Source organism: Globicephala melas, chromosome 2 (genome assembly GCF_963455315.2).
Source record: "Globicephala melas chromosome 2, mGloMel1.2, whole genome shotgun sequence".
Lineage (NCBI taxonomy): Eukaryota > Metazoa > Chordata > Mammalia > Artiodactyla > Delphinidae > Globicephala > Globicephala melas.
In genome coordinates this window covers 71,015,820-71,043,397 of record NC_083315.2, presented here as the reverse complement: position 1 = coordinate 71,043,397, position 27,578 = coordinate 71,015,820, and the positions used below count along the sequence as shown (strand labels likewise).

General features: G+C 48.0%; 1 protein-coding gene across 3 annotated transcripts in view; it reads left to right on the top strand.

Annotated features, from left to right (window-relative positions):
- TLN2 (talin 2) overlaps positions 1-27,578 on the top strand; it is a 446,754-nt gene that overhangs the window by 378,455 nt on the left and 40,721 nt on the right. For 2 of the 3 annotated variants that reach the window (XM_060294173.1, XM_030878890.2), the window contains 8 exons: positions 2,402-2,548; positions 6,553-6,654; positions 9,108-9,227; positions 16,479-16,625; positions 22,115-22,281; positions 23,223-23,406; positions 26,766-26,891; positions 27,093-27,209. In XM_060294173.1, coding sequence (XP_060150156.1) covers positions 2,402-2,548; positions 6,553-6,654; positions 9,108-9,227; positions 16,479-16,625; positions 22,115-22,281; positions 23,223-23,406; positions 26,766-26,891; positions 27,093-27,209 — 1,110 coding nt within the window. The remainder of the gene's footprint in view (positions 1-2,401; positions 2,549-6,552; positions 6,655-9,107; positions 9,228-16,478; positions 16,626-22,114; positions 22,282-23,222; positions 23,407-26,765; positions 26,892-27,092; positions 27,210-27,578) is intronic. The other variant, XM_060294172.1, reaches the window with a different exon arrangement.

Here is a 27,578-nt window from a genome sequence, read left to right as displayed (position 1 = left end):
AAAATAATGACCTCATTGTTGAGCCTGCTGACTCTACTTGCCAGATTGCTCTTGGTTGGTTAAGGCTGCCTTCATTGAGAGCCTACTGTGTCTTTGGGGGTCTGAAGCTAGTGTGCTCAGGCAACCCATGTGTGGGATCTGGCCTCAGTGGTGTGACCCAGATGAGGTTTGCCATTGGAGTTAGAGGACACGGCTCTGGGTGAGGCTTGGAGTCATTGGAGGAGGCCTCACGGCCTCTGAGCTGACCCTTGAAGGATCTGTAAAAACTTAAACATGTGGAGTGAAGGAGAAGCAGGCCTTCTAAAGAATTCCTCACCGCGAGCAAATGGGAAGGTGATTCACTTCTGGGACAGCCAAGAGCAAGGATGTGTTTTTGTAGGTTTTGATGCTCTGGTGTGGAGAAAGTGTCCTTTACGTTTTCCAAGGAGTTTCGGAGAACCGTTTTGTGATTTACTTCTGTCACCCCCAGAATTGGCTTCTGCTACCTTCCTAAGCCTGCATGGGAGAGCAGATGCTTGGCAAGCCGCTCTCGCTTCTCCCCGCAAATGTGTACTTTGTTTAATAGGAAGGTACAGAGTTGCTAACATTTTTGTGCCACCAATAGTTGCCTCATTCTAAGAGAGATTTACAGAAATGCACACCTGACATTTTACCTTTTTTTTTTTTTTTTTTTTACATTTTATCGTTTTTATAAATGAGAACATATTTGTGTGAGATGCTCTCTCTGGAGGGTTATGTACAGGAGATGTCACTTTTCAGGCTTCCATCAAAATAAAGCAATCTGAGGAGGGAAGACATATGGGAACATGTGTTTATGTGTGACTGATTCACTTTGTTATAAAGCAGAAACTAACACACCATTGTAAAGCAATTATACCCCAATAAAGATGTTAAAAATAAATAAAGAAATAAAAATAAAGAAATAAATAAAGCAATCTGCACATGTAGTGTTTTACCTTCTCTGTGCCATGAAATCAGCCATTAACCTAAATTACCAGTTCACTCCATCACGTCCCTCAGAGAGAGAGCTTTGCATCCTGACACGGTTGCCTCAGGATAACCATCACATATTTCACAGCTCATCAGAGGTTGTATTTGGAGGACTCTTCTTGACTCCTGTGGCTTTTTAATTCTGCCAGCTGAGCCAGTTCCCATGGCTCACGTAGCTTCTTCTTGAATTCTTCTCTTTTATTTAATCACTCAAAAGAGCTATCATTTACCATCTCTCACTGGCTTCCTTACCTTCTCATCTACCAAAGCAAAGGTGCAATTCCTTGGGCCTTTTAGAGGGGTCATCTTCCTCTGAGGAGCATCAGGGTAGCCATGGCCACTGCACGGGGGCATCCGGTACCGGATGCAATGCACTTCTGACACAAAATACCCCGCATTATTTCAGATTTCCCAGGTAAGGGCACGGTCCCCTACTAGACTGCTCTTATTATAAATGATAAGATGCCTACAACCATCTCATCTCATCAGAATTCCACTGCATAGCATTGTTATAATTATTCCCATTTTGCTTAGGAACCCACACCCAGGACCACTTAGCTACTTAGCAGTGGAGACAGAATTCGAGCCCAGCTTTTTCTGACCCCAGGACCTTCACTCTTGGCTCCTTCATCTTGCTACCACTCAAGGTGTTTTTTAGGGAGCCTGGCACCACCATTCTTTCATCCTTTCATTCACTCACTTGCCAGGGCCTGCTCTGGGCTCCATACATGTTGTTAAAGCATCTCTGAGGACTGTCTAGGGGAACTCATGAGCACTCAGGCTTTGCCTGCAGAGTGTCTATCCCTGGAGAACTTTCATCATTCGTCCCTCCAAACTCATGTAAATGTCATTTGTGACATAGTTCCAAAGCCCATGTAGCCTTCTGCGGATTTCTGCCTCCTGTTTGCATCTCTATTTCCATAATCCAGTTGTATTTATAGAAAGGGAATTATAGTGTATTGGGCAACTTTGAAGAGAAGCACATTTGTTGTGAACACCTGTTTTTCTTTATATACTTTTTTTTTCTATTAAATCCGTCAACTTGTATATTAGGGAATCTGTGGCATTCTCTTTCTACCACCCTGAACGTGGTAACGTAAAATTAGTCACGTCATAAGACGCTGGTTGAAATTGCAGGGTTGTTTTTCCTTTTGTTTGCAAAAAGAGATCTCTTTTCTTTTTGTCTTTCTGATTTTTATTTATTTTGCAAACAAATGTACAAACATCATAAAGGAAAGGAAAAAGTAGAGCATACATTTGTTGTGCTCCGTAATGGGGACGTAGGTTTATGTTCTGCTTTTTAAGGTTATCTGTAAAAGAAGTGAAGTGATTCTTAAGAGATTGAGCACCGTTGTCTTCTGCTTATGGAAACATCTTACAGTTATCTTCTCCCCCCTGTCCCCCACCTCAGGCACAGCACACCCACGATGCCATCACGGAGGCCTCCCAGCTCATGAAGGAGGCCGTGGACGACATCATGGTGACGCTGAATGAAGCTGCCAGTGAAGTGGGGCTGGTGGGAGGCATGGTCGACGCCATCGCAGAAGCCATGAGCAAGGTGGGCCTGGGTCCCCAGATGCTTTCCTGCACTCCTTGGCCCCATTTCCTCCAAGGTTCCCCTCTAACTTGGTCCCAGGGGCTTTTCTCTAAGGAGCTGTCAGAGGAGCCCTCTGATCCAGGCTGACACTAGCAAGCCTCCTCTTTTCTTGAGGTGTCTGCTTATCATATGCCCAGCATATTCGTCATTCTTTATTATTCATTCATTACTTTTGTAAGCCGGTCGCACCCTTCCTTCCACATTTACACGGGGGAAAAAGAGGTGGAGAAGGCATCCTTGGTCCCCTCACTTATAAAATGGAGGTAATTATTTACCTCCCCTGTATACCTCGTAGGGTTGTCGTGGGGAGCAAACTCCAAAATGAAATAACGAAGTGATTCCCAAGTGCTGGTCTTCAGAATGGCTCCTTTGGAATCCTTGGGAGCATTTTAGAATGCACATTCCTAGGCCCTACCCCCGCCCTGATCACTTGGAATCTCTATGGTGTGAAGCCTAGTAATTTCAAAATCTCCCCATGGTTCTTGTATCTAGCCAGATGCAGGGACCACTGGAATGGTTAAGTGTAAAAACCCTCAGAGACCAGTTGTAGACAACACACATAGATGACAGGGGTATCATTTCTCCTCCAGTGACCCATCAGTTGAGTTGGGTCAGTAGGGAAGGATGACTGGACAGTAGTATCTCCTGCTCTTTTGAAGGATCCCCAAGGAATCCTTCACTAATCATGTCTGTTTGACGCTCATCAGAATTAACAACTACTCGTCAGTGTCTAATTGCCATCCTCTGATAGCATAGCTAAGGACTATAGACTTCCTCTGTGTTTGGAAATGTCCATTGTCAGATTGTGAATACACTAATGTGGTTTTTCAGGGTAATAAGTGGTCTTTAATTGCTAATTTAGAGAAGATTGGTTGGTTCGTATCTCCAGGAAGAGATGATAGCCTGAAACTGTAATTAGGATAATTCCCATTAAACATTATGCAAACATTATCAGACTGATAATGTCCCAAGCTAGGCTGGGGTGCTGGGGACCCCTTAGAGACCCCAGGCTTGCCTTGTCAAAGCACTCCAGTAACTTCTGCTGTGGGCTTCTCACGCTTCAAATCTGGACAGTTTGGCAGAACACGAGTAAATGGCCCTCTTCCTCAAGGCCCTTGGATAAGTCTCAGTGGGTTTGTTTGGTTTTCAGGACATCGGAACACCAGAGCTTTGAAATTAAGCCATGTATCTATCAAGGATATTAAATAATGGAGCTCAAGGTTTCTCAGTACAAATGAGAGCTTCAGATGATAATCTTTTTCTTCTTAGGCGGTATTTTTCACAGTCACTCTAATGACAGGGAAGCGTTCCATAAATCCCTGGAAGATGGAAGTCTTTTTTTGATAGCCTTTTAGCCTTGCATATTGCGATGAATCTTTAATAAGGAAAGTGGCTCGTGTACTGTCTGATTTCAGGGGTGTGACATCTGCTCTCTCAGCCCAGGACATGCCTGATTCTTTTGGAAGGGCTGGGAAATAGGTCTGGTGTTACCTGATAGCAATAATTAGGAGCCACTAACAACATGAACCCCAGAGGCCAGGAGCAAAGGGGTTTTTTCCCGTCAGTTCTGCAAAGTAGATAATTGGGGTTTCATTGATACCCCTAAACTCCTACATACCCTGACCTGACACCCTGGGTACTGCACGATGCCTCTTCCCCATTGTCTCCTTTCTAAGCCCACCCCAGCCTGCCCGTCACTGGAGACTTTGTATTAAGTGATATCTCAGGTTCTTTGAGCCCCTAAGCAGCAACGCATTGTAAATATGTCATTTTCTATCTGAGTTTTGGTTATTTGCTTAAAACACTGATATGCTCTTAGAATCATTGTCTAAAGTTCCAAAAGGCAGTGACTGGCAGAAAAACTGCAAGTGTACCCAAAGCTGATTCTAAGTTCGGTGCAATTCTTGCCACTTTTGGAGCTTCTGCTCTGGAGTGTCTCCTTGAAATTCTCTCTCTGTATCTAAGCACCAGAAGGTTTGGGAATTCGTAGGTTACCATGAACTAATCAGCTTTCTGGATAACCTTGGGCAAATCACTCAAGTTTTCTAAATCTTTTTTTCCCCATTCACTGAGGTTAGTCTCAATCTTCGGGATTTTATGACTAAGTCCCTTTTCTTTGTTTGCTTTTGTGTGTGTGTGTTGGGGGGGGGGTTGTTTTTTCTTTTTGGCCAAGGAAGGTAATTAAAGAAAGAAAACAAAAACCCTGATATCTACATCAGTAGTATTTCATAAAATAAAGGACATGTTAACACCAAAAAAAAAAAAAAGTAGGAAGGCTATAATCTCAGAATAAAGGAAAGTTCTTTCAACTAAGTAAATTTGAAATCCTAAAAAAAAAGTCACTACTTTGTTCTTACTTCTCTCATTCTCTTCACACTGGAAGGTTCATCATGGTGACCAGTGGCCACTGTGTTCTAAGCTGCCCTCTAGTCCAACATCCTGGCATGTTTGCAGTTACACCACATCTCATATGAAGGCTCCCAGCACATGGCCCGACCCTTACAAGATGCCCAGTTAATTTATACTGAGTGTATGAGTCCACAGCTCAGTCCTCATTTGACCAGCGGGCCCCCAAAGTGTGATGGAGATACCTGGCAGTGTCGAACTCCCTGATAAAGAAACATAAAAAAATCTACCCTGGAGGTTGTATTGTTGGTTTGGTAGACATTACATCCTGGCCTGTGCAACCACGTTACATACTAGGTTACAGTGATGCATTCATTCAACTCGCATATGTAGCTTGGATCTACTCACGACAGGTAGCTCTCATTGACCACTCCACCTACTCTTTTCCTAATTAACCTCTGGTCCCTAATGTCTTCCCAGACTACAGACTCTCTGGCAGAGAGCTGCCAGGGAGATCTTCTCAGATAGAGCATTGCCTACTGCAGATCCCACCATTTTCTTCATGATTGCAAGGTTCCTCATCAAACAGATCCAGCCTGATTCCCACCCCTTCCACAGCCCCCTCGTGTTCACTGCACTCACTCTTCCTGTAGTCCTTTCTGTTCACCTCGTCTCCTCACCTAGAATATCGTTCAGCCACCAGTGGTGACAGTCACAACGATGGTGGTGGTGAGGATGGGTGGCCTTTTTCTTCATCATAATCATCACTGACATTATCATCTTTCTCACCATCATGATCTTCATCATCATGGTTATCCTCTCCTCTCCCTTCATGTAGACGAGGTATCGTCTCAGTTGATCTTTTATTACAACCTTCTGATGCTTTGGACGTTTCCAGTGAAGGTCCTGAGAACCAGTTTGAGCCTCAAGCTGGGTATTTACTCACAAGTCCTAGAACCAGGTCTCAAATTCAAGTCTTCTGAGCCAATAAATCCCCAGCCCTTCAAGGCACTGTCCCACTTCTCCACCTATTCCGCTCCACAGTGATCTCACCCTTCTCTCAGTTCCTGTGGTACTAGAGTCAGATGAACAAGTCATTCCTGATGTTTCCAATTCCTTCTCTTCCCCAGCTTAGGTCAGAAGTGAGTGTTCCAGGGTAGAGACACGCATGGGCTATACCATTCTTAGGGAAGCCCTTCATGATGGAGGTTCTGCGGCCTCCCCCAGCTCTTTGTCTGCCATTCTGACCTCCCTGCACGTTCTGGCTCACACCCACCTCCATGTGCTTGAGCGCTATTCCCTCTCCTTGGGACTCCTTCCCCACCTTTTGTGTGTGGCACACTGCTTACCTGGTAAGACTTGGCTGAAACATCATTTCTCTGGACAGCCTGCCACTCCCTTCAGACACACCGGGGGTCCTCTCCTTGCCTGTGTGCCCCCAGTACCTTATGTGCGCCTCTAATGAGGTCCTTATCACAGAAGTTGGGGGGTTCTGTTGACTCTGGACCCAAGAAACTCTGAAGGCCTCTCCATTTTCCCAAGTTCCTGATTCTAAAAAATAAAGCCCACACTTGAACAGGCCTCTGATGACCTTTGGGTTCTTTTCCTCCCCCCCGTAGCTGGATGAAGGCACTCCTCCAGAACCAAAGGGGACGTTTGTCGACTATCAGACGACAGTGGTTAAATACTCCAAAGCCATTGCGGTAACAGCTCAGGAAATGGTAAGAGGAAAATGGGCTCACCCTGCACCCCACTGTTGGTTACCCTTTTATCCACCACACCACTGAGTCTTCAAATCTGGCGTCTGTGCTGGAGAGAGATTAGTCCTCTGTGTTTCTAGTTCCTCCTGGGCCTCAGCTTTGTCCTGATCTGTGGTCTTTCTGGCTGCCTGTGGTCTAGAAGCCCCAGGCCGCTGGACTTCTCATCTCACGAAAAAGCTCCAAAAGGGAATTAAAAATGACTGAGAGTTGGGCATGAGGACAGGGGAGCAAAGGAAAGAGAGAAAATTAGAATCAAGGAGGAAATGAGAAGGAAATTGCGAGTTATAGAGAAAGAAAAAAAAAATGCTATTTATCTCACAGAGGACTTGAAATGTTTTTATGGATTAAAGTTACAGTACAAGAGAAGACATTTGGGGACAGAACCAAGGCTGTCCAATGGAATCAAGTTATAATCCTTGGACAGTGCTGAACAGTACGACATTGCCGGTCTTTCAGGCAAAATGAAACAGTGGTTATATAAAAAAATTTTTCTCCTGACAACAGAAGGCATGTAACTTTTGGAGGTGACTTTTTTTTTTTTGCTAAAATGTAATGCAATCAGAATTGTATCATATGGCTGTTTAGATATAAATGGCACTGAGAGACAGCGAATGCTATCTTGATAGGTTAAAAAGTTGTACAAAAAAAGAAAAACGTTGTCCTCAAAGAATTAATATAAGTACCTAGTAAGAAAGTTCTGAACTTCTGAAAGCTCAGGTGTCACAGGATAAAATTGAAAGATGCCTCTTTGATGCTACCACCTAAGCCTGAGTTGGAGGGACCAGACTGCGCCACTGCGTGGTTCCTGCCCCGTCAGGCCGGGCACCTCTCTGGATGGTTTTGTCATGTAGTCATGTGTCCACTAGAGGCTGAGCTTGGACCACAAAGCCTTCCCTGGCGGCGGCTGCTGCTCATTCTTAGAAACTCTGCGGTTGAGCCAGACTCCCTGTTGTTGAGAAGGACTTGGGCTGGGGAGGGAGGAAGGAACAGTGCCCATCTCAGCGACTGGGAGAAGGCTGGAATCGGCCTCGGGCTGGCCCTGCTCAGGAGAGCTCAGGGGCGTCCCAGCTAGCCCGGCAGCCCGACGGTACTGATTTCTCCAAGCAGGGAGCACAGTGCAGCAGGGTTGAAAATGTCTCCAGTGGCCTCAGGGGGTTCTGGAATATCTCCTGGGCCAGGTTCTCAGCCGGCCTGTCTTGACCCTGGGTGTCCATGCACTTGAGGAGCCCAGCCTGGGGCTGCGTTGCTGCTCCTGGGCTGGCTGGCCAGGGCCCAGAGGGGGTGAGTGTTCCCCCCACCGCACTGGGCGGCCCCCAGGGTTGTTGTGCTCCTTGTGGCAGGGTCGCATGCAGCAGCTGTTAGCACAGCCTCGTTCTCTCGGGGTGTGGCATGCATTCCTTGGGAACCCACACCTCGGCCCGAAAGCCTGTGACGTTTCCTGGTAAACATGCCTTAGACGGGCCCACATTCCCACCCTCAATGGAGGTGGAGTCATTTAACAGGTTTTTGTTTTTTTTTTTTAAGTCCTTTAAAACCAAGAACTTTAGATGCCACAAAGAGAGAGGGAAGTATCGTCATCCAGAGCGAGAGAACAGGTGGGGCAGAGGGAAGCCTTGGACCCAAGAGGGACATGGATACCTTTCTGGGTGGTGGGTTACGACTGCCCTTGTGAGTTCTAAGAGGCATTTTTGTCAGAGGAGGAAAAACTAGACATGAGGGTATTAGCTAGGTAAGGTAAGTGGAGGTAAGGTTTTCTATCACATAGGAGGAAAATACAGAATACCTTGAGAGTAAAAAGGCAGAACTTGACCATTTAGGCTACAGTATTCTCTTCACTGAATCTGTGGCTGAAACGTTGTCATTCTTTGGCACAATGTTATTACACAGCTGAATTCTGTAAGTTTCTTCCACCGAAACGTTAGGCTTACCCATCTCTCCAGTCACTGTTTCCCGATGATCCTGTCCTTGTGCCCTCTCTCGGCGGTGTGGGACCTGCTCCTGAGTCCCCAGAGACCCGATCAGCCCGGGAGCAACGTGTGACCAGGGCTGCACCCTGCACGGGGCTGGGTCCCCTTGTGGTGTCTCTGGGGGGCTCCCTGGTAACCCCACGGGGCAGGGCTGGTGGAGGCTGCTGCTCTCACCTCCCAGAGAGCGGACCCTGAGGCCCGGCCTCCACGCTGCACGGCCTGAACCTGAGCATGTTGCCTTGACCTGGCCGGGAGCCACTGGCCTGTCATGCGGGCTGCAGCATGGGCTTCGCTTGAACTGCCCTCTCCAGCGTCCAGCCCCACACGCAAGCCACAAGCTTAAAAGTGAATGAGACCCTTTGGCTCCCAGTGGTATTAACACGTGGTTCTCATGCTTTTCTCTGTGTGTCCCTGTGTGTTTGTGTCTTGCTTGTTTTCTTTTTCCAGATGACTAAGTCGGTTACTAACCCGGAGGAATTGGGAGGACTGGCTTCACAAATGACCAGTGACTATGGGCACCTGGCTCTCCAGGGCCAGATGGCAGCAGCCACGGCGGAACCAGAGGAGGTCTGCCACCTTAAGTCCCTGTTTTAAGAAGCAAACCCACACTGGTGCCTGCTCCCGGGGGGACTCTTCTCTGTAGCTTAGCTCCACTCCGGAAGACCCCAGCCCAATAGCCAGAGGCAGGTGTAGTTCCCTCTCCTCTTGCTGCCAACCTGCCTAGGTTCACACCCAGCAGCCGCATCCTGTGCTCCAGGCTCTCTGTCCTTCCTGAGGCCTCCTGGCGCAGATCTGGGGCCATCTGGGGAGGTGGGCTTTCAGGACTCTGGGTCTCCATGCCCCAGCCCCATCGCCTGATGCCAAGGGTGGAACCTACACCACCATCCTCCTCTTACTTCCTACTCCTGCTTCGCAGCCCGCCTCGATTATTCGTATGTTTCCCAAAGGCTGACAGAAGTATTAGAAGAGCCAAGTATGGGATTCAGCTGCCCCTCCCTTGAGAAAGGGCTGTGTAGCCAGCCCGCTTTCATGAAACAAAGTCTTGCCCAAATATCGTTGGCAGCCTCTTAAGAACGGGCCCAGATCCCTGCCCCCATCCCCCCTGTGGACTCCTTGTCCTTACCTACCTGCCTTCCCTAAACTCACTTTCCTTAATGCCCAACACAGACTCACCTCAGAATGCCCGCCCCCGTAGGAGTCTTAAAACGACAAAAGTTTGACTCCAGAGGCCACTTACTAAGAGGTCCCATATCTAATACCTCTGAGAAATCGAGTGGTCCATTGGCAAGCATGCAGGGTGGGTAGAGCTCTGGGGTGCCCGACTACACCTGTATCAGTGTGAACACATGGAAGGGGCCCGGGCCTGAGCTACTGCATGGCTCCCTAGAGAAAGAAAGCCCAGCCTGCAGTAAAGAATAATGGAGTGAATTGCAGGGTCCCTGGGAAAACAAGGTAACTACATCCGTGAAGTTCGGCAAGCTGTTTATGGAGGGCGAACCCTGTTCATGACATGTCGAAACGAACCAGGCTGTCAAGGCAGAAGGTTGGAGCTGGTCTTCCCTTCTCCTTGCGGTGATGGACAGTGTCCCCAAGTTACTCAGTGCTGTTTCTCCTGGGGGTCAGGTCTAAGCATGTCTTCACCAAGACTCCCAGCAGCACTACAGAAATGAAGACCCAGAACAAAATCACTTTCTAACGTATGTCATAACAATGCATGTAAATGGGAGTAGCATATGTATGTACTGGCATACATATATATCCAGCATGGGATGACTTCAGTTTCTAACAGTGCCTGCATTTTGAGATTTTATTGAGGATTGGGTATTTAGGCTGCAGCATGAATAATTCTATTTGCCATGAGTCTGTCAAGTCATTACCAGGAAAGAAAAATTATCAGAGACCCGCATACGATTCTGTGGATTTCTTTACACAGGCCCATCATTTTTTTTTTTAAAAAACAGACTCCCTCTTTTAGTAAGATCATCTGGACTCATAATTCGTTTGGTTAACATGTCATTTTGAATGTCAGAAACAAGCATAAGGGACCTTCTGTTACAGTAAGGGAAAGTTTGGTTGGACAAAAGGAAGAAGTGTTTGGCTTTTCCAGAGGATTGAAAACGAAAAGAGACTGTGATTGTGGGGAAGGTTTGGATCTCTGTCTCCAGAAATCTTTAAAGGTGGAATTTACATGCCTCTTCCTTGGTGAGTTTCACCGCTGGCCTGCCTGCCTTACTGAGGGAAGACGTAGTGATTTGTGGAGCCCTTTCCACATCTGAGTTCTGATGAGCTACCCCACCCCCTGGGTGAAACAAGCAATTTTCTAATTGCGACCCAGACCACTGAAGCCACGTACAAAAGAAAGCCAAAGCAGCCGGGAAAGAAAATGCATTGCTGAAAGCACAATAGCAAGTTACTCTAGGTACTGGCCCTGCCCTTGTAGCAGCTGTGTTTCCGTTAAGATTTCCCCTTTTCATGGTTACATCTTGAGATGTGTTTTACATTCCAGACACACAAGCAGTGTGACCTGGAGTGAAAAGGAGCAGAAAGAATATAAAATTACCAGTGGCTTGCAAAGGAAAATTCTTTGTGTGCGTTTGCCAGACAGATATTTGGGGGAAAACTGAGAAGGTTAGGAGATCCCTGAAGCAATGTAGTTTTTTTATTCCAAGGCTGTGGAATTGTTTGTATACCCAAGAGGGCCCTACATCACAGCATGTGAAAATATTTATATCCAGGGCAAGTAAAAAGCCTCCCCCTTCACTGCGGTCCTGCAGTCCGCTGTGCCAAGTCAGCATTTTGGTCTTCTCCAGGATGTGACAATGACAGGAAAAGTCCTAGCTCTGCCCTCTGCACATCGAGCTGGAGCTTTCTCTGCTCGTTTTTCCATGGAAAATTCAAACTTTTGCTAACGTCCCTGTGATAACTTCTTTCCCCAGAAACGTTAAAACCCTCCAACGGCTTTGCAATTTATGACGAGTTTCCTCTTTAAAAAAAAAAAGAAAAAGACAAAAAAACGTAGACACCGTGAGCCACAGGCTTCTAAATGTAAATGCCGGAGAAAAGGTTTAGTGACGATGGTGCCGTCTCTGAGGACACGTTGCCATAAACACGTATAATACTGCGTATTAAAAGCTGGCAGGAACGTTTGTTAGGAGCCTGCGGTGAGAAGCACAGGCCTCTCCCCGCAGATGAGATGGCTGTCTGCTCTAGACTTTTATCTGAAACTTTCCACTCCAAGGCACGCTTTCTGTAGGTGGGAGAGTGATGTCCTGCTTCTGCTCTACACACTGGTTTTTCCTGCCATATTTTCTAAGGAGAAACTGTGGTTTGTCAGATAACATCCATTCTTGCCTTTCCAACTTCCACAAGCTCTCCCAGGCAAATTATACTTGACCTGGTTTCAGATGTAATTGATCTTAAAGCCTGAGAATACTCTGTACGTTTTGTTTAGTTTTAGGCAGTACAGATGATGGATCAGTGTTTCTTAGACCCCCTCCAATTGAAATGAGAGCCAGAACTTCATGAAGGCCAGGCTTCTAATTTCCCTCAAGGCACAAAACCAGGAGACAATCTTCTCCATTTTACTTTTATTTGGGCAGGAAGGGGGAATTGAGGGTTTTTCTTGAGGTTCAAGTATTGCTTTACTCAAGTTGCCAATTTCAAACTCCAAGTTTTATGTCTTGGAGCAACATTCCTTTATAATAAATACTGGTGGGAAGTTGGATCATTCGGGGGTGGGGGGTTGGGGGCTGGTCATGTTTGCTGAGAAGTTTAGTGTTGCTTTGAGAAGCTTAGCATTTTTAAAGCCCTTATCTGAAACAGCCTTAAAAATGCATTCCCTTCTCGGATGTTCCTCCAGCAGTACAAAATGTTCTATGAAATTGCAGTAACGTAGAGTATGTTGATTCTGGGGTCCTTCACTTAAGTGCCCTAGCTAACCCGTGTGCCGGTGGAGAAGGGTAGGAATACACGAGCTGTTCATCCAGTCGATACGGGGCGCAGATACTATGCTGGGCGCTGGCCCATATGCCCCACAACTGCAAGTGTGTGAGGCGAGAGTCATTCATCCTACCCCATTTCACAGATAAGCAAACCAAGGAGACTCAGGGAGCTCTGTGAAATCGCCCAGGACCACACAGCTACAACAGTTAGTGTTGAAGCCCCCTTTTAAATAACTTTCTGGAATAAGTGAACGTTTCAAGTAAGTAAATGAAAAGGTAACAGGTCGATATGTAGAAAAGTCAGGATTCAAACCCAGGTTTGTCGGGCATCACAATCCTTGCTCTTTGCCCTGCACCAAGATGCTTCTTTTCACAATAGTGAGCATTCATGTGTCACTTTGTACTTGCTGCGACTCTGCACGTGTACCTTCCATTTGGTCGTCCACAGCCCTGGGAAGTGGGCAGGGCAGGTTTCTGTGTCGCAGGTGAGGAAACCAAGTCCCCATGAGGCTAGTGTGCTCACCCAGAGTCTGGTGGCCAGGAGAGGGCAGAGCTAGAAGCAAGGCCTGTGGTCCTTTCTGCTGCCCAGGTGGGTGATGGGTTGAGAGCAGGGGTGGGGCTGGCATCCTGCCATCCCTTCCTGTTACATTCAGCCCTCTGAGCCTGTGAAAATAAGCGAGTGAAGCTTGTTTCAAAACTAGTCCTTCATAATACGGTATCTCTCCTGCATGCGTCCGTATAGGATCATGCAGCCACATCTGCCAGAGGTTTGTGTAGCCAAGCCTCAGGGGGTTCTCCCGGCATGTGCGAGGCAACTGTGTGACCTGGCACAGACTGAGACTCCAGGACCAAGCCCTGGGTTGACTGAGAACTCCAAAGCTTTTGCAACTGTTGCATTTGTTTGTTTTCATCCCTTTGCTTTCTGGTGCTGGTCTCCCTCGGGCTTCCTAACTGGAATTTCATCCCTGATGACCACCGTGCCAGCTCCACGGTTGCATTTACAGGATCCCTTGCTACATGCATGATGTCATCTCCAAGAAGGAGGCTGAGCGTCAGGAGGCTGGGCTGTGTTTTTTATAGCGGAGCCTTTTGAGGGGCTGAGGGAGCATGAGAGTGCGGTGGGGTTGTCTTCCCACTGTTTATCACATCTGTCCATAGGTTTCAGGTTTGCGACAGCTCGGGAGCAGGTGCCTTCGCCCTCCCACCCCCGGGGTGATTGGGGAGTGATTTAGGTGGCCTGTGGTTGTCCTAGTGCCCTGTTCTGCAAAGAGAAAGCTCAGGCTCGGCTCTGTGCAGGGGGCAGGAGGGGTGCAGGGAGAAGACTCTTCCAGAACCTGGCACAGGTCCGTTCTTTACTGGCACGGTGGTTTCATACCCCCGGCCCAGCGAGGTGCCCTGGAAGTTCTGCGTCTGTTCGACTCAAGTTTCCCTTTTTAAACATAATGTAATTATTTATATAAAAACTGTTAGGAAAAGCAGCATGGGCTCTTGAACGTATTCTAGGCCAAAATGGTAACCCACTGGGGGCCACCCGTACCTTACCCTGGGCCGGTGGGTGGTTCTGTGCAGGCCTCAGGCTGGTGGAGCATCTGCCTTGCCTCCTGTGGTCGAGGAACTGTGAGGACACTCTTCCCTTTTGCTTTATACAAGGAACAGGATTCTCCACCCTGTGCAGCCAAGGCAAAATGCAGAAATGAGCTGGTGGCCGAGGCTGTAACTGGCCTTCATAACCCTGTCTTCGGATCACCGAGCCTCATTGTTGACTTTTTGGGTCAAGGATATAAATTTTAACTCATAAAGGAAGAGCATAGTAATAACAAATTACTTCCATTTTATATGTTGAGTTTCCATGAGCGATTTTATTGGGGGGTGGGAAAGGGTTCTGTTGCTAAGTGGAAAAAAATCAAATCAGAAAAACACTGATCTGATTGGGATTGACATATATACACTAGTATGTATAAAATAGATAACTAATAAGAACCTGCTGTATAAAAAAATAAAATAAAATTCAAAAAAAAAAAACACTGATCTAATGGATAGAGCACCATGCTTGGGATGAAAGATTTGAATTCTCCTCTGGCTTTGCCAGGAACTGGCTGTGTGATCTTGGGCTAATCACATCACTTCTCTGGGCCTCAGTCTCTTCATCTGTAAAATGGGGAGGCTGAACTCATAAGGTCTCTTTTATTTGAAAGTATGTGAATGTTTCTTCCTCCATTTCCCCCTTCCTTGACTTCCCCGTTGGCATCTTATCCTTTAGAGACCTGTGCTCATCCTTGACAGCAGAGCTCTTGCCTTTGTATTAGCTCTGACCCTTGAGTACTTAGGGTTACACTGTATGGGTCTGAAAAGCCTTGAGAGCCTGGTTGAGTTTAAAACTTCACTGGGGCATCCCCCTGCTTCAGCTTCACCTTGTGTTTAAACCAGTAAACATGCCCAGCAAAGAGATATACTTAAATGGGCTTGCCACTGCGTGGGCTGAATTCAAGCCTCTCTAGTTCTCAGTGGCGGTCTTGATGCTGTGCTAGTCCAGATCTGTTTTCAGCGCTGTCGGGTTGCATGATCCTGGCATGATGCCCGTGTCGTACTCCATGTGGAGATGGTCAGCAAGAAGCCCTGCCTGATTGCGAAGGTTTTGTAGTACCTGCTCATGTACAAATAGAAGACACCCCAAAGAGCAGAAGCTCATCTTTCTGGGTCAGGAGAACGTTTTACCAAATGGACTTAAACATCCTTCGGGCCTTAAAGGGTTAAGGGAATAACCTTTTTCCCTGAAAGCAGTGTGTGTTTCAATAATAGAGTGAGCATTTGCAGCCCTCTCACACCTGGAATCGCCTTCCCTTAAACTCTGACTCTTGAGATGAGGTTGGAAGATAGCATCCAGGTGTGTGAATTCCCAGGTTTTATTCACAAAACCTGGGCTCTTCTAGTAACTCTTCTTGAGACACGCTGGAAGGATCAGCACACAGCTTCTAGCTACTGTGGATTCTTGAAAATAACGCTTAGCTTAGAGGTGTTTTGTTCCGTGTTTAGTTGCTTACCTGGGCTGTGTTGATCAGACCAAAATCAAAACTGATGTGAAACAAAGCCAGAAGAATGCAAGCTTTGGGCGGTGGAGGTGGAATTGACTACACCACAGAGACACCTGGCACCTTATCCATAGTGGAACTTACTTGGCTTCTTTTAGGCAAAGTACCTTTTATAATCACACAACCCAGGGGTCATGAAAAGAATGCATGCCTGCTAAGCCGGCAGCTCTAAACATGTAACTTTTTAAGGAAACCTCAGCCTGGCTTGCTAGAAAGGGAACCTGGGCCCAGCATGGTTACTCTCCCTCTATGGTACAGCTGAGGAAGGGGGCGTTCTGGTTGGTAAACCTGGCAATTTTGCAAGAATCTGAACACTTTAAAATATGCTTTATGCTAAAGCTCTATATTCTGAACTTCTAATTACCCCCTAGGGCTTTTGTGAGAAATCAATGAAATTAAATGCATTACCTGCCTCGAAGAGGCCCTGACACACGGTAGGGGCGCAGTGGTTGAATGAATAATGAAACACTGGTTGAATGAATAATCCCGCAGAGTTCATCTAATTAACATTCTTACCTAGTGGCTCAGGATACAGGTAGAGAAGTGCACCAGAAAAGGTAACAAATATTATTAAGCTTGCTTACTGGGGGCTGCGGGTATCTTACAGTCTCTAAAGCAGGAAGCAAAATCAACCAAATTCCATAGTTCACCAAACACAGCCTCCTGATAGCAGTGGAATTTCCCCAGCCAGGCTCCCCTAGGATGTAAGAGAAATTTTCCACCTAGGGAAGACCTCGATGGCAGGGCCATCATGCTTCCCCCTCCCCACCCCGGGCCTGCCTCCACAGATCGGCTTCCAGATTCGCACTCGGGTGCAGGACCTGGGCCACGGCTGCATCTTCCTGGTGCAGAAGGCGGGGGCCCTCCAGGTGTGCCCCACGGACAGCTACACCAAAAGGGAGCTGATCGAGTGTGCCCGCGCGGTCACAGAGAAGGTAAGGAGCAGCCCTCAGGGCAGGCGGGACCCGCCGAGACCAGGGACAGACCAGGAAACTAAGCCAAACACCAGCCAGCTGGGTCAGATCTGATCGTCTTCCCTCCCACCCAGGGTCTCCCCGGGGCCGGGGCACATCAGGCAGCTGGGGGTGATCTGTGGTCCTGAGAAACTGAGAACGTGAGAGGGACAGTCCCACAGAGGTCAGGGCCCTGGCGGTCAACTTGGAAGGCTCTCCTGTGGACAGACGGGCCAGGTGGTGTCCCAAGTCACAGCCAGTGCCAGGAGCCGCTCCCTGCAACCCCTTTGCACACTTTTGCCGCCAGGCTCCCTTCTCAGAGAGGCTCCCAGGTGCTGGGGGTGAGTAAGAAGGACCCACAGCTCCTCTTTATTTCCAGATGAGACAGTGCAGTGAGGAGGGTTAGCACCCTCGAAGTCACATGGCACCGTGGTGGGAGAGCAGGCACTGACAGGAAGTTTTCTGACTCTGTCGTCAGCTGTCTGTAGAGAGAATCACGTAGCGTGATGCATCGGACTCTAGGGTCTCAGCTAAGCTACTTCACCCTGCCAAGCCTCAACTTCCCCATCAGTAAAGGGAGGATGAAGAAATAGAATACCTGGCCTAGGGGGTGTGTGGATTACATGCAGCTATACCGGTCAAAGAGCCTGGCACAGTACCAGGTGCACCGTTCAACGTTTAGTAAATTCTAGGCGCTGTTCCCTGTCTCTGTCCTTCAACACTCCCTTCTCCCTGGAAGTTTTCCATGGTTCACAGCGCCCCGTTCTGAACATCCCTTCGTTCCCAGTAGTTCCTTGACTCTCCCGCAGTTTGCTGATGGTTTTGCTTGGCTTATTTCTCAGAGTCATTTTTCAGGGCAGCTGCTGTGCAGGCCGTTTGAGGTGCCGGTGGCAGCATCCGTGCTTTGCTGGTGTTTCCCTCTCCTTCACTTGGGTCGCAGGACAGCTCTGCACCATTGAGAAGCTTGGCAGCAGGACTTGAGGGGTGGGAGGGGGACCATCCCCTGGAAACTGCCGGGACAGAGGCTGCTCTGTACGAGGCCCCTCGCCACAGCCGGACATCAGTCTTCCGCAGCCCACAGGACTGTCCAGGCCTCCCTGGCCTCCCCAGGATGAGGAAATAAATCTCTCAGCTCGAGGAAGGCCCTCTCCCTCCTTTGAAAGCCCTTCCTTGTTGTTGAAGTTACTCGTGCCAAGTTCCCCCGTAGGAAACCTTGGAACAGGAACACGAGGGAGGAAAGGAGGGGGTCCAAGCTGCGTGGTGCTAGTGAGCGTGGCCAAGCAGCCTGGTCTTCCTGAGCTGGCCTCCGTCTTACTGCTCCTCCAGCAGAGGATCCCTGACCCAGGACACCAGGAAGAGGGGTCAGAGGCAGGGGGTCGGCTTGGGCAGAGCACCTAGCCTTTTGGGCAGTTTCCTGCTACATCCCTCTGCCCTGCTCATCTCCTGCCCTCCCATCTCCACCTGCCATCTTTCTTACCTGTCTAGGTGTGTCTGTGTGATTGCCTCCAGCCAGGAGGGCAGACCCAAAAGGGCAAGAGAGGGGGTGGGTGATGAAGGAAGGAGGGGGCTTGTGTGGCAGGAACGCGGGGGGAGGCCTGGGAGATGGGATCCAGTTGTGAAGGGAGCTCAGCTCCTCTCCACAGCAGGGGGACAGCTGTCCCCACGGGTGTGGTGGGTCCAGCTTGCCTTGTAGGAAGGTGTCTTTAGGGACATGAGGGTGCACTGGAGGGGTGACAGGTGCCAGCAGAGGGTTTCTGGCATGGAAGGCACTGGAGTGAACGCCTTAGCCAACCTGCTGGTGGCAGGTGATGGTGCGAGGGAGTGGTAGGTGGAGAGTTTACACGAGGGGGTCCTCTCTGGGGTCCACTATGAAGAACTCCTAGACAAAGAGGCAGCCGAGGGAAGGAGTGACAAGTGTTAACAGAGGGCTGTTCCACAGAAAACCTGATCAGAGGGGACAGAAACAGCCACACCTTTTACGGGAGCCCAACCCTTATCCCTCTCTGTGATTTCAGAAACATCAAGTAGGGTAGCATGTACCCTCTAGTAAACCCTTACCTGCCTAGTAATTTACATGTATTTTTCCACCACTTACTCCTCCCATCAACCGTGACTGGCAAGAAGTAATAGCCCCCTTTTCCAGATGAGGAAACAGACTCGGAGAGGTGAAACAGCCTGCCCAAGTCGTGTAGCCAGCAAATGGCAGTGCTCTGATTCAGGCAGGCTGTTGACTCCAAACTGTGCTGCTAACCCCTGAGCCGCATTGACTTCCGGAGAGAAAATTCACTGTTCTGTTCTGTTGTACCTTTTTTTTTTTCCAGTTTTATTCAAGTATAATTCACATGTAGCACTGTTTAAGTTTAGGTTGCACAGCATCATGCTTTCTTATGTATGTCATGAAATGATTACAATAAGTTTAGTTAACATCCCTCATCTCATATCAATACAAAAAGTATACATGTCTATATATTTTTTCATTGTGATAAGAACTCTTAGGATTTTAACCGCTTTCATAAAGATCACAAAGCAGTGTTAACTATAGTCATCATGTTGTGCATTGCATCCCTAGGACTTTCTTAAAACTGGAAGTTCGTGCCTTTTGACCACCTTCCTCCAATCTCACCCACCCTACCCCACCCCCCTGCCATAACCACAAATCTGACCTCTTTTTCTATGAGTTTGATTGTTTTTTTGTTTTGTTTTCCTTTTTATTCAATTTATTTAGACTAAAACGAAAACAGTTCACCCATTTCTCCTACCCCTCATCCCCCGCCTCTGGCAAGCACCAGTCTGTTCTCTCTGTCTATGAGCTTGGTGTTTGTTTTTGTTTTAAGATTCCACATAAAAGAGAGGTCATGCAGTATTTGTCTTTCTCTGACTTATTTCAGTTAGCATAATGCCTTTGATGTCCATTCATGTTGTGGAAAATGGCAAGATTTCATTCTTATTTAGGGCTGAATAATATTCCATTGTGTATATGTACCACATTTTCTTTATCCATTCATCCATTGATGGACACTTGGGTTTTCTCCTTGTCTTGGCTATTGTAAATAGTGCTACAGTGAACATGGGGGCACATATATCTTTCTGAGTTAGTGTTTTCATTTTCTTTGAATAAATACCCAAAAGTAAAATTGTGGGATCACATGATAGTTCTATGTTTAATGTTTTGAGGAACCTCCATACTGTTTTTCATATAGGGCTGCACCAATTTTTATTCCCACCAAAGGTGTGTAAGGGTTCACTTTCCTCTACATCTTTGCCAACACTTGTTACTTCATTTTGATAATTAACATTCTGATAGATGTAAGGTGATATCTCATTGTGGTTTTGATTTGCATTTCCCTGACAATTATGTGGAGCATATCTGCATGTGCCTGTTGGCCGTCTGTGTATCTTTTTTGGAAAAATACCCATTGAGATATTCTTCCCATTTTTAAAATCAGATTTTTTTTTCTTTTTGCTATTGAGTTGTATGAGTTCTTTATATGTTTACCAGATATATGATTTGCACATATCAATATTTTCTCCCATTCAGTAGATTGCCTTTTCATTTGTTGGTGGTTTCCTTTCCTGTGCAGAAACTTTTTAGTTTGATATAGTCCCACTTGTTTATTTTTACTTTTGTTTCTTGTGCTTTTGGTGTCAGATTCATTGCAAAGACCCAAGACCTATGTCAAAGAAGTGACCAGCTATATTTTCTTCTAGGGGTTTCAGGTCTTACATTCAGGTCTTATATTTCATCCATTTTGAGTTAATTTTTGTGTATAGTGTATGATAATGGTCCAGTTTGATTCTTTTGCATGTGGCTGTCCAGTTTTCTCAACACCATTTATTGAACAGACTGTTCTTTCCGCATTGTATATTCTTGGCTCCTTTGTCATAAATTAATTGATCAGATATGAATGGGTTTATTTCTGGACTGTCTATTCCATTGATCTATGTGTCTTTTTTTATGCCATTACCATACTGTTTTAATTACTGTTGCTTTGTGATATAGTTTGAAATCAGAAAGCATTATGCCTCCAGTTTTGTTCTTCTTTCTCAAAATTGCTTTGGCTATTTGGGATCTTTTATGGTTCCATACAAATTTTAGGATTGTTTGTTCATTTTCTGTGAAAAATGCCATTTTACTTTTTTTTTTTTTTTTTTGGCTGCGTTGGGTCTTCGTTGCTGCGCACAGGCTTTCTTTAGTTGCAGTGAGCAGGGGCTACTCTTCGTTGCGGTGCGCAGGCTTCTCTTGTGGAGCACAGGCTCTAGACGTGCAGGCTTCAGTAGTCATGGCACGTGGACTCAGTAGTTGTGTCTCGTGGGCTCTAGAGCGCAGGCTCAATAGTTGTGACACACAGTCTTAGTTGCTCCATGGCATGTGGGATCTTCCCGGACCAGGGCTTGAACCCGTGTCCCCTGCATTGGCAGGCAGATTCTTAACCACTGCGCCACCAGGGAAGCCCCCATTTTAATTTTGATCAGAATTGCATTGAATTGCATACGGTTTTGGTAGTGTTTTATACTACCAAACTACTAGTTTAACAATATTCTTCTAATCCACGAGCACAGAATATCTTTTCATTTATTTGTGCCTTCTTCAATTTCTTTCTTTGATGTCTTGTAGTTTTCAATATACAGGTCTTTCACCTCCTTGGTTAAGTTTATTCCTAGGTATTCTGTTCTTTTTGATGGGATTGTTTTCTTAATTTCTCTTTCTGATGTTTGTTGTTAGTGTATAGACACACAATAGATTTTTGTTTATTGATTTGTATCCTGCAAGTTTGCTGAAATCATTTATTCTAAATTTTTTTTTTTTTTTATGGAGTCATCAGGGTTTTCTACATAAAATATCATGACATCTGCAGGTTGTGACAGTTTTCCTTCTTTCCAGTTTGGATGACTTTTATTTCTTGTCTAAAACTTTTAGCTTTTCACCTTTGAATATGATGTTAGCTATTGGCTTGTCGTATGTGGACCTTATTATACTGAGGTGTGTTCTCTCTATACCCACTCAGTTGAGAGTTTTTATCATAAACAGCTGTTGAATTTTGCCAAATGCTTTTTCTGCATTTATTAAGATGACTGTATGATTTTTACCCTTCGTTTTGTAAATGTGGTGTATCACATTGACTGATATGTGGATGTTGAACCATCCTTGCATCCCTGGAATAAATCCCCCTTGATCATGGTGTGTGATACTTCTACTGTATTGTTGAGTTCGGTTTGCTGATATTTTGTTGAGGATGTTTGCATCTGTGTTTATCAGGGATATTGTCCTGTAATTTTATTTTCTTGTGGTATCCTTGCCTGGTTTTGGTATCAGAGTAATTTTGGCCTCATAAAATGAGTTTGGAAGAGTTTCCTCCTCTTCTATTTTTTGAGCATTCTTTGCAGTGTTTCCTTTTTTTTGTAGTCTGAAAACCTATGGGTTATATTTTCTCCGTCTTCCACGCCCCCTGACATTTCCTCTCTGCCTATAGGTGTCCTTGGTGCTATCAGCTCTCCAAGCTGGGAACAAGGGGACCCAGGCATGTATCACAGCTGCCACTGCTGTGTCTGGGATCATCGCCGACCTGGACACCACCATCATGTTTGCGACTGCAGGAACCCTGAACGCAGAGAACAACGAGACCTTTGCAGACCACAGGTATGGGAGTGAAGGCTGTCCTGTGGGCTCCTGGATGGGGAGAGGTTCAGTATGGCCTGATGGACTTTGGAGATGCTGCCCAAGAGCCAGAAATGTGGTTATCCACTTTGATTTCAACAGGACGCTCAAGTGGGGGAAGTGACCCACGTAATCAAAATAAGTGCCTTTTCTCAACTGCAAACAGAGTTGTGTTCCAGCTTTGCCTCTCACAGCCTAAATCCAGTCTGCTCCAGCAGAGGATAGCTTTTTGATCTTTTTGCTTTCTGAGCTAAAAAGCTGTGCCCCTGATTTTTTCACCATCCCTAGTAGGACTGGTAGTGGCCCAGGCAGGCATGTAGCTCTTGCCTAAGTGAACAGTGAAGCTCCGAGCCTGCTGTCTCTCCCGGGCTCTGAGACTCTGCTTCAGAGGCTGGTACCAGGGTCTCCGTTTGCTGCTGGAGACCCCACATATCCTCGCCACATGTCCAGCACCTTTCTTCCTCTCTCTTCAGCCCCAGGACTGGGCAGGGGAGGAGATTCCCAGTGACCTGTCACCCCTTCCAGAACCCAGCCCCTTGGGCTGTGATGTCCAGGGCAGGGTCCCCTGATCCATGTGTCCTCACAGGTCTCTGTAACTATGAAGTATTTTCAGGGGTAGTGGGAACCACAGGGAAGAAGCTACAGGGTGGGGGGAAGGGGGCCAAACTGATGAGCCTGAATCTTTAATTGAAGCTTTACCATTAATCGACTACGTGAATTCTGGGCTGACTTTCCTCTCCTCTCTCCTAATTCTCTTACATGGAAGATGAGAGCCTCCTATTAAGGAAGGAGGAACACATCACCTCTCTTCTTCAGTGCCCTTTAACAAAAGCCCGTAGAGGGGTTTCTTTTCCTCCTAACTACCAGTGACCAAGCTCTGCCCTTTGTCTCTCCTCCTCCCCACACTCTCCCGCCTTTCTCAGGGAGAACATCCTGAAGACAGCCAAGGCCTTGGTGGAAGACACGAAATTGCTGGTTTCGGGGGCTGCATCCACTCCAGACAAGCTGGCCCAGGCAGCCCAGTCCTCGGCAGCCACCATCACCCAGCTCGCCGAGGTGGTCAAGCTGGGGGCCGCCAGCCTGGGCTCTGATGACCCCGAGACCCAGGTAGGTACAGGCGGGCCTCGTGGTCCCACAGACACTGTGCGCCAGGCCTCAGAAGAAAGCAAAGGCAAAATAGGAACTTCGGGTGTGGACAGCATGTGCACGGGTGCGTCTGTGGTTTGGGGACTGGTAGGAAGCAGTCATCTAGGCAGGATAGTGGCATGGACTGTGGTGTGGCCGTGGCTATGGAGATAAGCCAGAAGATTTGAGAGGAGTCTATAAAGAAGACTCAGCCGGGCTTGGTAAACGACTGGACGCAGTGAGCGTTGGAGATGAGGGAGAGGGGGGAGGCCGGGAGGACTGCGCGTTTCAGGCTAGATCAGTGAATGGATGGTGGCTTCATGTACCCAGCTGGGGCTCCCTGGAGGGAGGGCTGCCCCGGGCTGAGATGCAGGTGAGTTTGGTTTGCAGCGTGTTGCATTGGAAGTTCCAGAGAGACACTCAGGTAGAAAAAGTGTGTAGGCTTGAGCCTGCTCAGTTTGGGGGATGCGGATGTAGGGGTTATTGGCCGACAGACAGTGACTGCATCCACTGTCTGTGGAAGGAAGAGGAGAAGGGATCAAGACAGAGCTGAGGAATCCATTATTTAGGACCATCTTCAGGAGAGAGAGATACCTAAGGAGACTGAGAAGCAGCAGCCGCTGGTAGGAGGAAAGCCAGGGGCCTGATGTGAAGAGGAAGGAGTGCTGCAAGCCACCAGAGAGGCAGCCAAGGCAGCAAGAAAGACGAAGGTCTGAGAGCCCAGCCCAGGGCCTTGGAGGACAGTGGCCACCCAGCCAGGGCTGTGAGTGGGCAGTGGCCAGATGCGGGGGAAGGAAGGAAGCCAGTGCGTATAGACGCCCCACTTGAAAAGTTTGGCTCTGAAGGGGAGGAGAGAGAGAGGAGCTGAGGGCCAGGGAAGGGCTCCGCGCTCTGTGACTCTCTGCTTTGGATTTAGCCACTTCGCTGCTATTACCTACCTGGTCCTTGGTTCCCCAGCCTAGACCATCAGCTCCTCAAGGACAGGATTCATGGTTTAGTGATCTTTGAAACCTACACACCAAGCACTGCTCTCACACATCGTAGATGCCCAACAGAGCAGTTCAGCTCTTGCTGAGCTAACAGCCAACCGTGGCCGTCATTGATGGACTCTCCCCACTCCCGAGGGCAAAACTTAAAAATCCCTCTGCTATTTCAACCCCAGTGTGGTAAACACTTCAGTTTTCACTGCTTAAACCATACTCAGTAAACAAGCCTATGCGGCCCATTTGGACAACACTGGAGAGAGAACCTCCTACCATCCAGCGCCAGGGTTGACGACAGCTACTTTCCGGTGAGCACAGGGCCACCAGCTTTGCTCCCACACGGCTGTGACCCTTCCCTTCCTGATGTCCTCCGCTGGAGCGGAGTTCCGTAAAGGAAACATTCCGCCTGTTGGCTTTTTACTCCTTCTGCTGGCTTTCTCTTTGATAACATCAGAGCTCAGATTAGCTGTCTCCGGAATGCGAAACACTCACAGAAGTCTGCCTGGGTATTGTTCTTACCCCCGCGGAGGAAGGAAAAGCTACAAAACGCCTCAGTGGGGATGGAACCCACACTTTCCCTACCTAGTCCGGCTCAACTTGGAATGAATCAGCTGGGAGGATTTAAATCTTTGGATACAGAGAAACGTATCGAATTGCTTAGAGATTTAAACTCCCAAATGGTCTAGATGTCCTAGGGCCCAACTTCTTTTGAGACCGCCCGTGGGAGATGTCTCCTCAGAAAAGTGTGCCCACTTGCTGGTCGCTGTGCAGTGACCCGGGATGGGACAGTGTACGCCAGGTGTCAGCAGCACACCTGCCCGCTGCGCCTCCCTGTGGTGGTCCCCGCCATTAGCCCGCCCTCACGAGCCCCATCACAGCCCGACCTGCCCTGTGGTTTCAGAGGTTGGCAGAGGTCCCGTGCACCCTGTGGGTGAGAAGCCACGGGATAGAGACAGGGAGAGTTGGGAGGCTGGGCAGTCATGGCATGGCTGTGCCTGCAGGTTCTGGGACGCTAGAGTTTCTAAGACGTTTTCACGTCCATTATTCAGTTGATCCTGCCAGCAGTGCAGTAAAGGGGTAGGGCTGGCACTGCTCACCCCATTTGTAGATGAAGAGCCAGGGCCATAGAGCGTCATACAGTGTGGAGGTGAAGACCGTGGCCCTTGTGATCACACTGACCAGAGTCTGAATCCCAACCTTGCCATTCCCAGCGTCTGCCGGTGTGGACACAAGCAACGTAGTTCCCACTCACAATGGCAGTGATGAGGGTTAAATAAGATAACGTGCATTGTGCTTGGCTCGGCCCCTGGAACACTGCCCTCAACGAAGGGAAGTTGTTGTTCTAGAAGTAGGAGTTGTTATTGTAGCTGCTGGACCCAGAAGACTTAAATGTAATACCCAATATCATGTAATTCCTAAATATGCCTGGTACTTGAGATTCCAAGTGTAACACACAGAAGAAGTGGCCTGTGGTCTCTGTTCAGTTAGAAGAGTGAAGATACTGTGTTCCATCCGGTGTTACATGGGTACACATCTGTATATTCACCCATTCTGTGAGTACTTGCTGAGTGCCCACTACACGCCAGGTCCTGTCCCGAGTGCAGAACACAACAGACAGAAGACCCGGCCGGCCCTCCTACAGCTTCCATCCAAGTCGAGGAAGAAGACAGATGGTGTATAAGTGAATAAATAATAAAGTAATTCCACATACTGCTAAGTGCTATAAATAAAACAGGGCAAGCTGAGGGAGTTTCAGTGGGGGTGGGCTTATAGCTAGAGTGGTCAGGAAGGGTCTCTGAGGACATGACATTTGAGCTGAGACCTGAAGGATGGAAAAAGCCGGGTTCCAGACAGAGAGGGGAGCAAGAGCAGAGGCCCTGAGGTTGGAATGAGGGAGGATTTCCAACAGGGAAGAAAGACAGACCCACATGCCTGTAACATGCTGAGTGAGTCAGGATCCCAGGAACCAAGTCTGGGGATGCAGGTGGGCTGCCACGGAGGCCTTGCAGGCCAGGGCAGGAGGCTTGCGTTTTGTTCTCAGTGGCATGGCGTCTCGGGGTGTCTGCTCAGCTGCCCTCATCCTTTCATAGGCAGCATGTCAGCAGAGCCGCCAGCGAGGCGGTGTTTCTGAATATGCTACATCTAGCGGGGTCCCGCTCTCTGGCTCAGCATCTGACTTCCTTAGGGAGCTTCTTCAAGTCTGCAATCTGGTTTTCCCCCCAGCCTCGCATCAGAGTCTCCCAGGCTGGTTCCTGGGGATTCTCCTGTGCTGCAGGCTTGGGAGCTGCTGATGGAGAGCCTGCTCTTGGACTGTGCTCCTGGAGCAGCCTGCTCACCCGGGCCCATGCTGTCTTTCAGGTGGTGTTGATCAATGCCATCAAAGACGTGGCTAAGGCCCTCTCAGATCTCATTGGTGCTACCAAGGGAGCTGCCAGCAAGCCCGCCGATGACCCCTCCATGTACCAGCTCAAGGGGGCTGCCAAGGTAGAGTGGAGCCCCAATTAGGGGCAAGCGTGCCAGGGGTGCTGCAGTGAGAGATGCACGCTCGAGAGTATTGGAGGATGTGCATCTGAGCTCCTTTCTCACATAGAGGTGCTGGTACTCGTGGCATTAGATCTGGAACTTAAAGGAGGGATGGGACCTCAGCACACTCCCTATTTTCTCTTGACATCTCTTCCCATGCAGGTGATGGTGACCAATGTCACCTCCCTCCTCAAGACCGTGAAGGCGGTGGAGGACGAGGCCACCCGGGGCACACGGGCGCTTGAGGCCACCATCGAGTACATGAAGCAGGAGCTCACGGTAAGGAGCCGCCAGTCACCTCCCTCAGGCTCCGCATCCAGCAGCTGACCCCAGTGCAGCTTCTCTGAGACTTCTAGCATAAAGAGGTTTTACCTGGAACACCTGAGCTAGGGAGGCCCACTTGCCTGCCTGCTGGTACGTTTGTATCATGGAGACCCCATGTGAAACTGACCTCTGAGTTTGGCTAGGATCAATTTGTAATTGTAATTAAATGAATTAATGAATGGCTTGGGACCATTCGGGTTAAATTCCACTAAAATTGCAGCATGAAACGAAAGTGCTCCAGAAGAGTCCTGGTAAAGGGAAAATTCAGTGTAGCCGCTTGCCCTCGCCTTGAGCTCAAATGGTGTATACACTGTGCAGCCACGT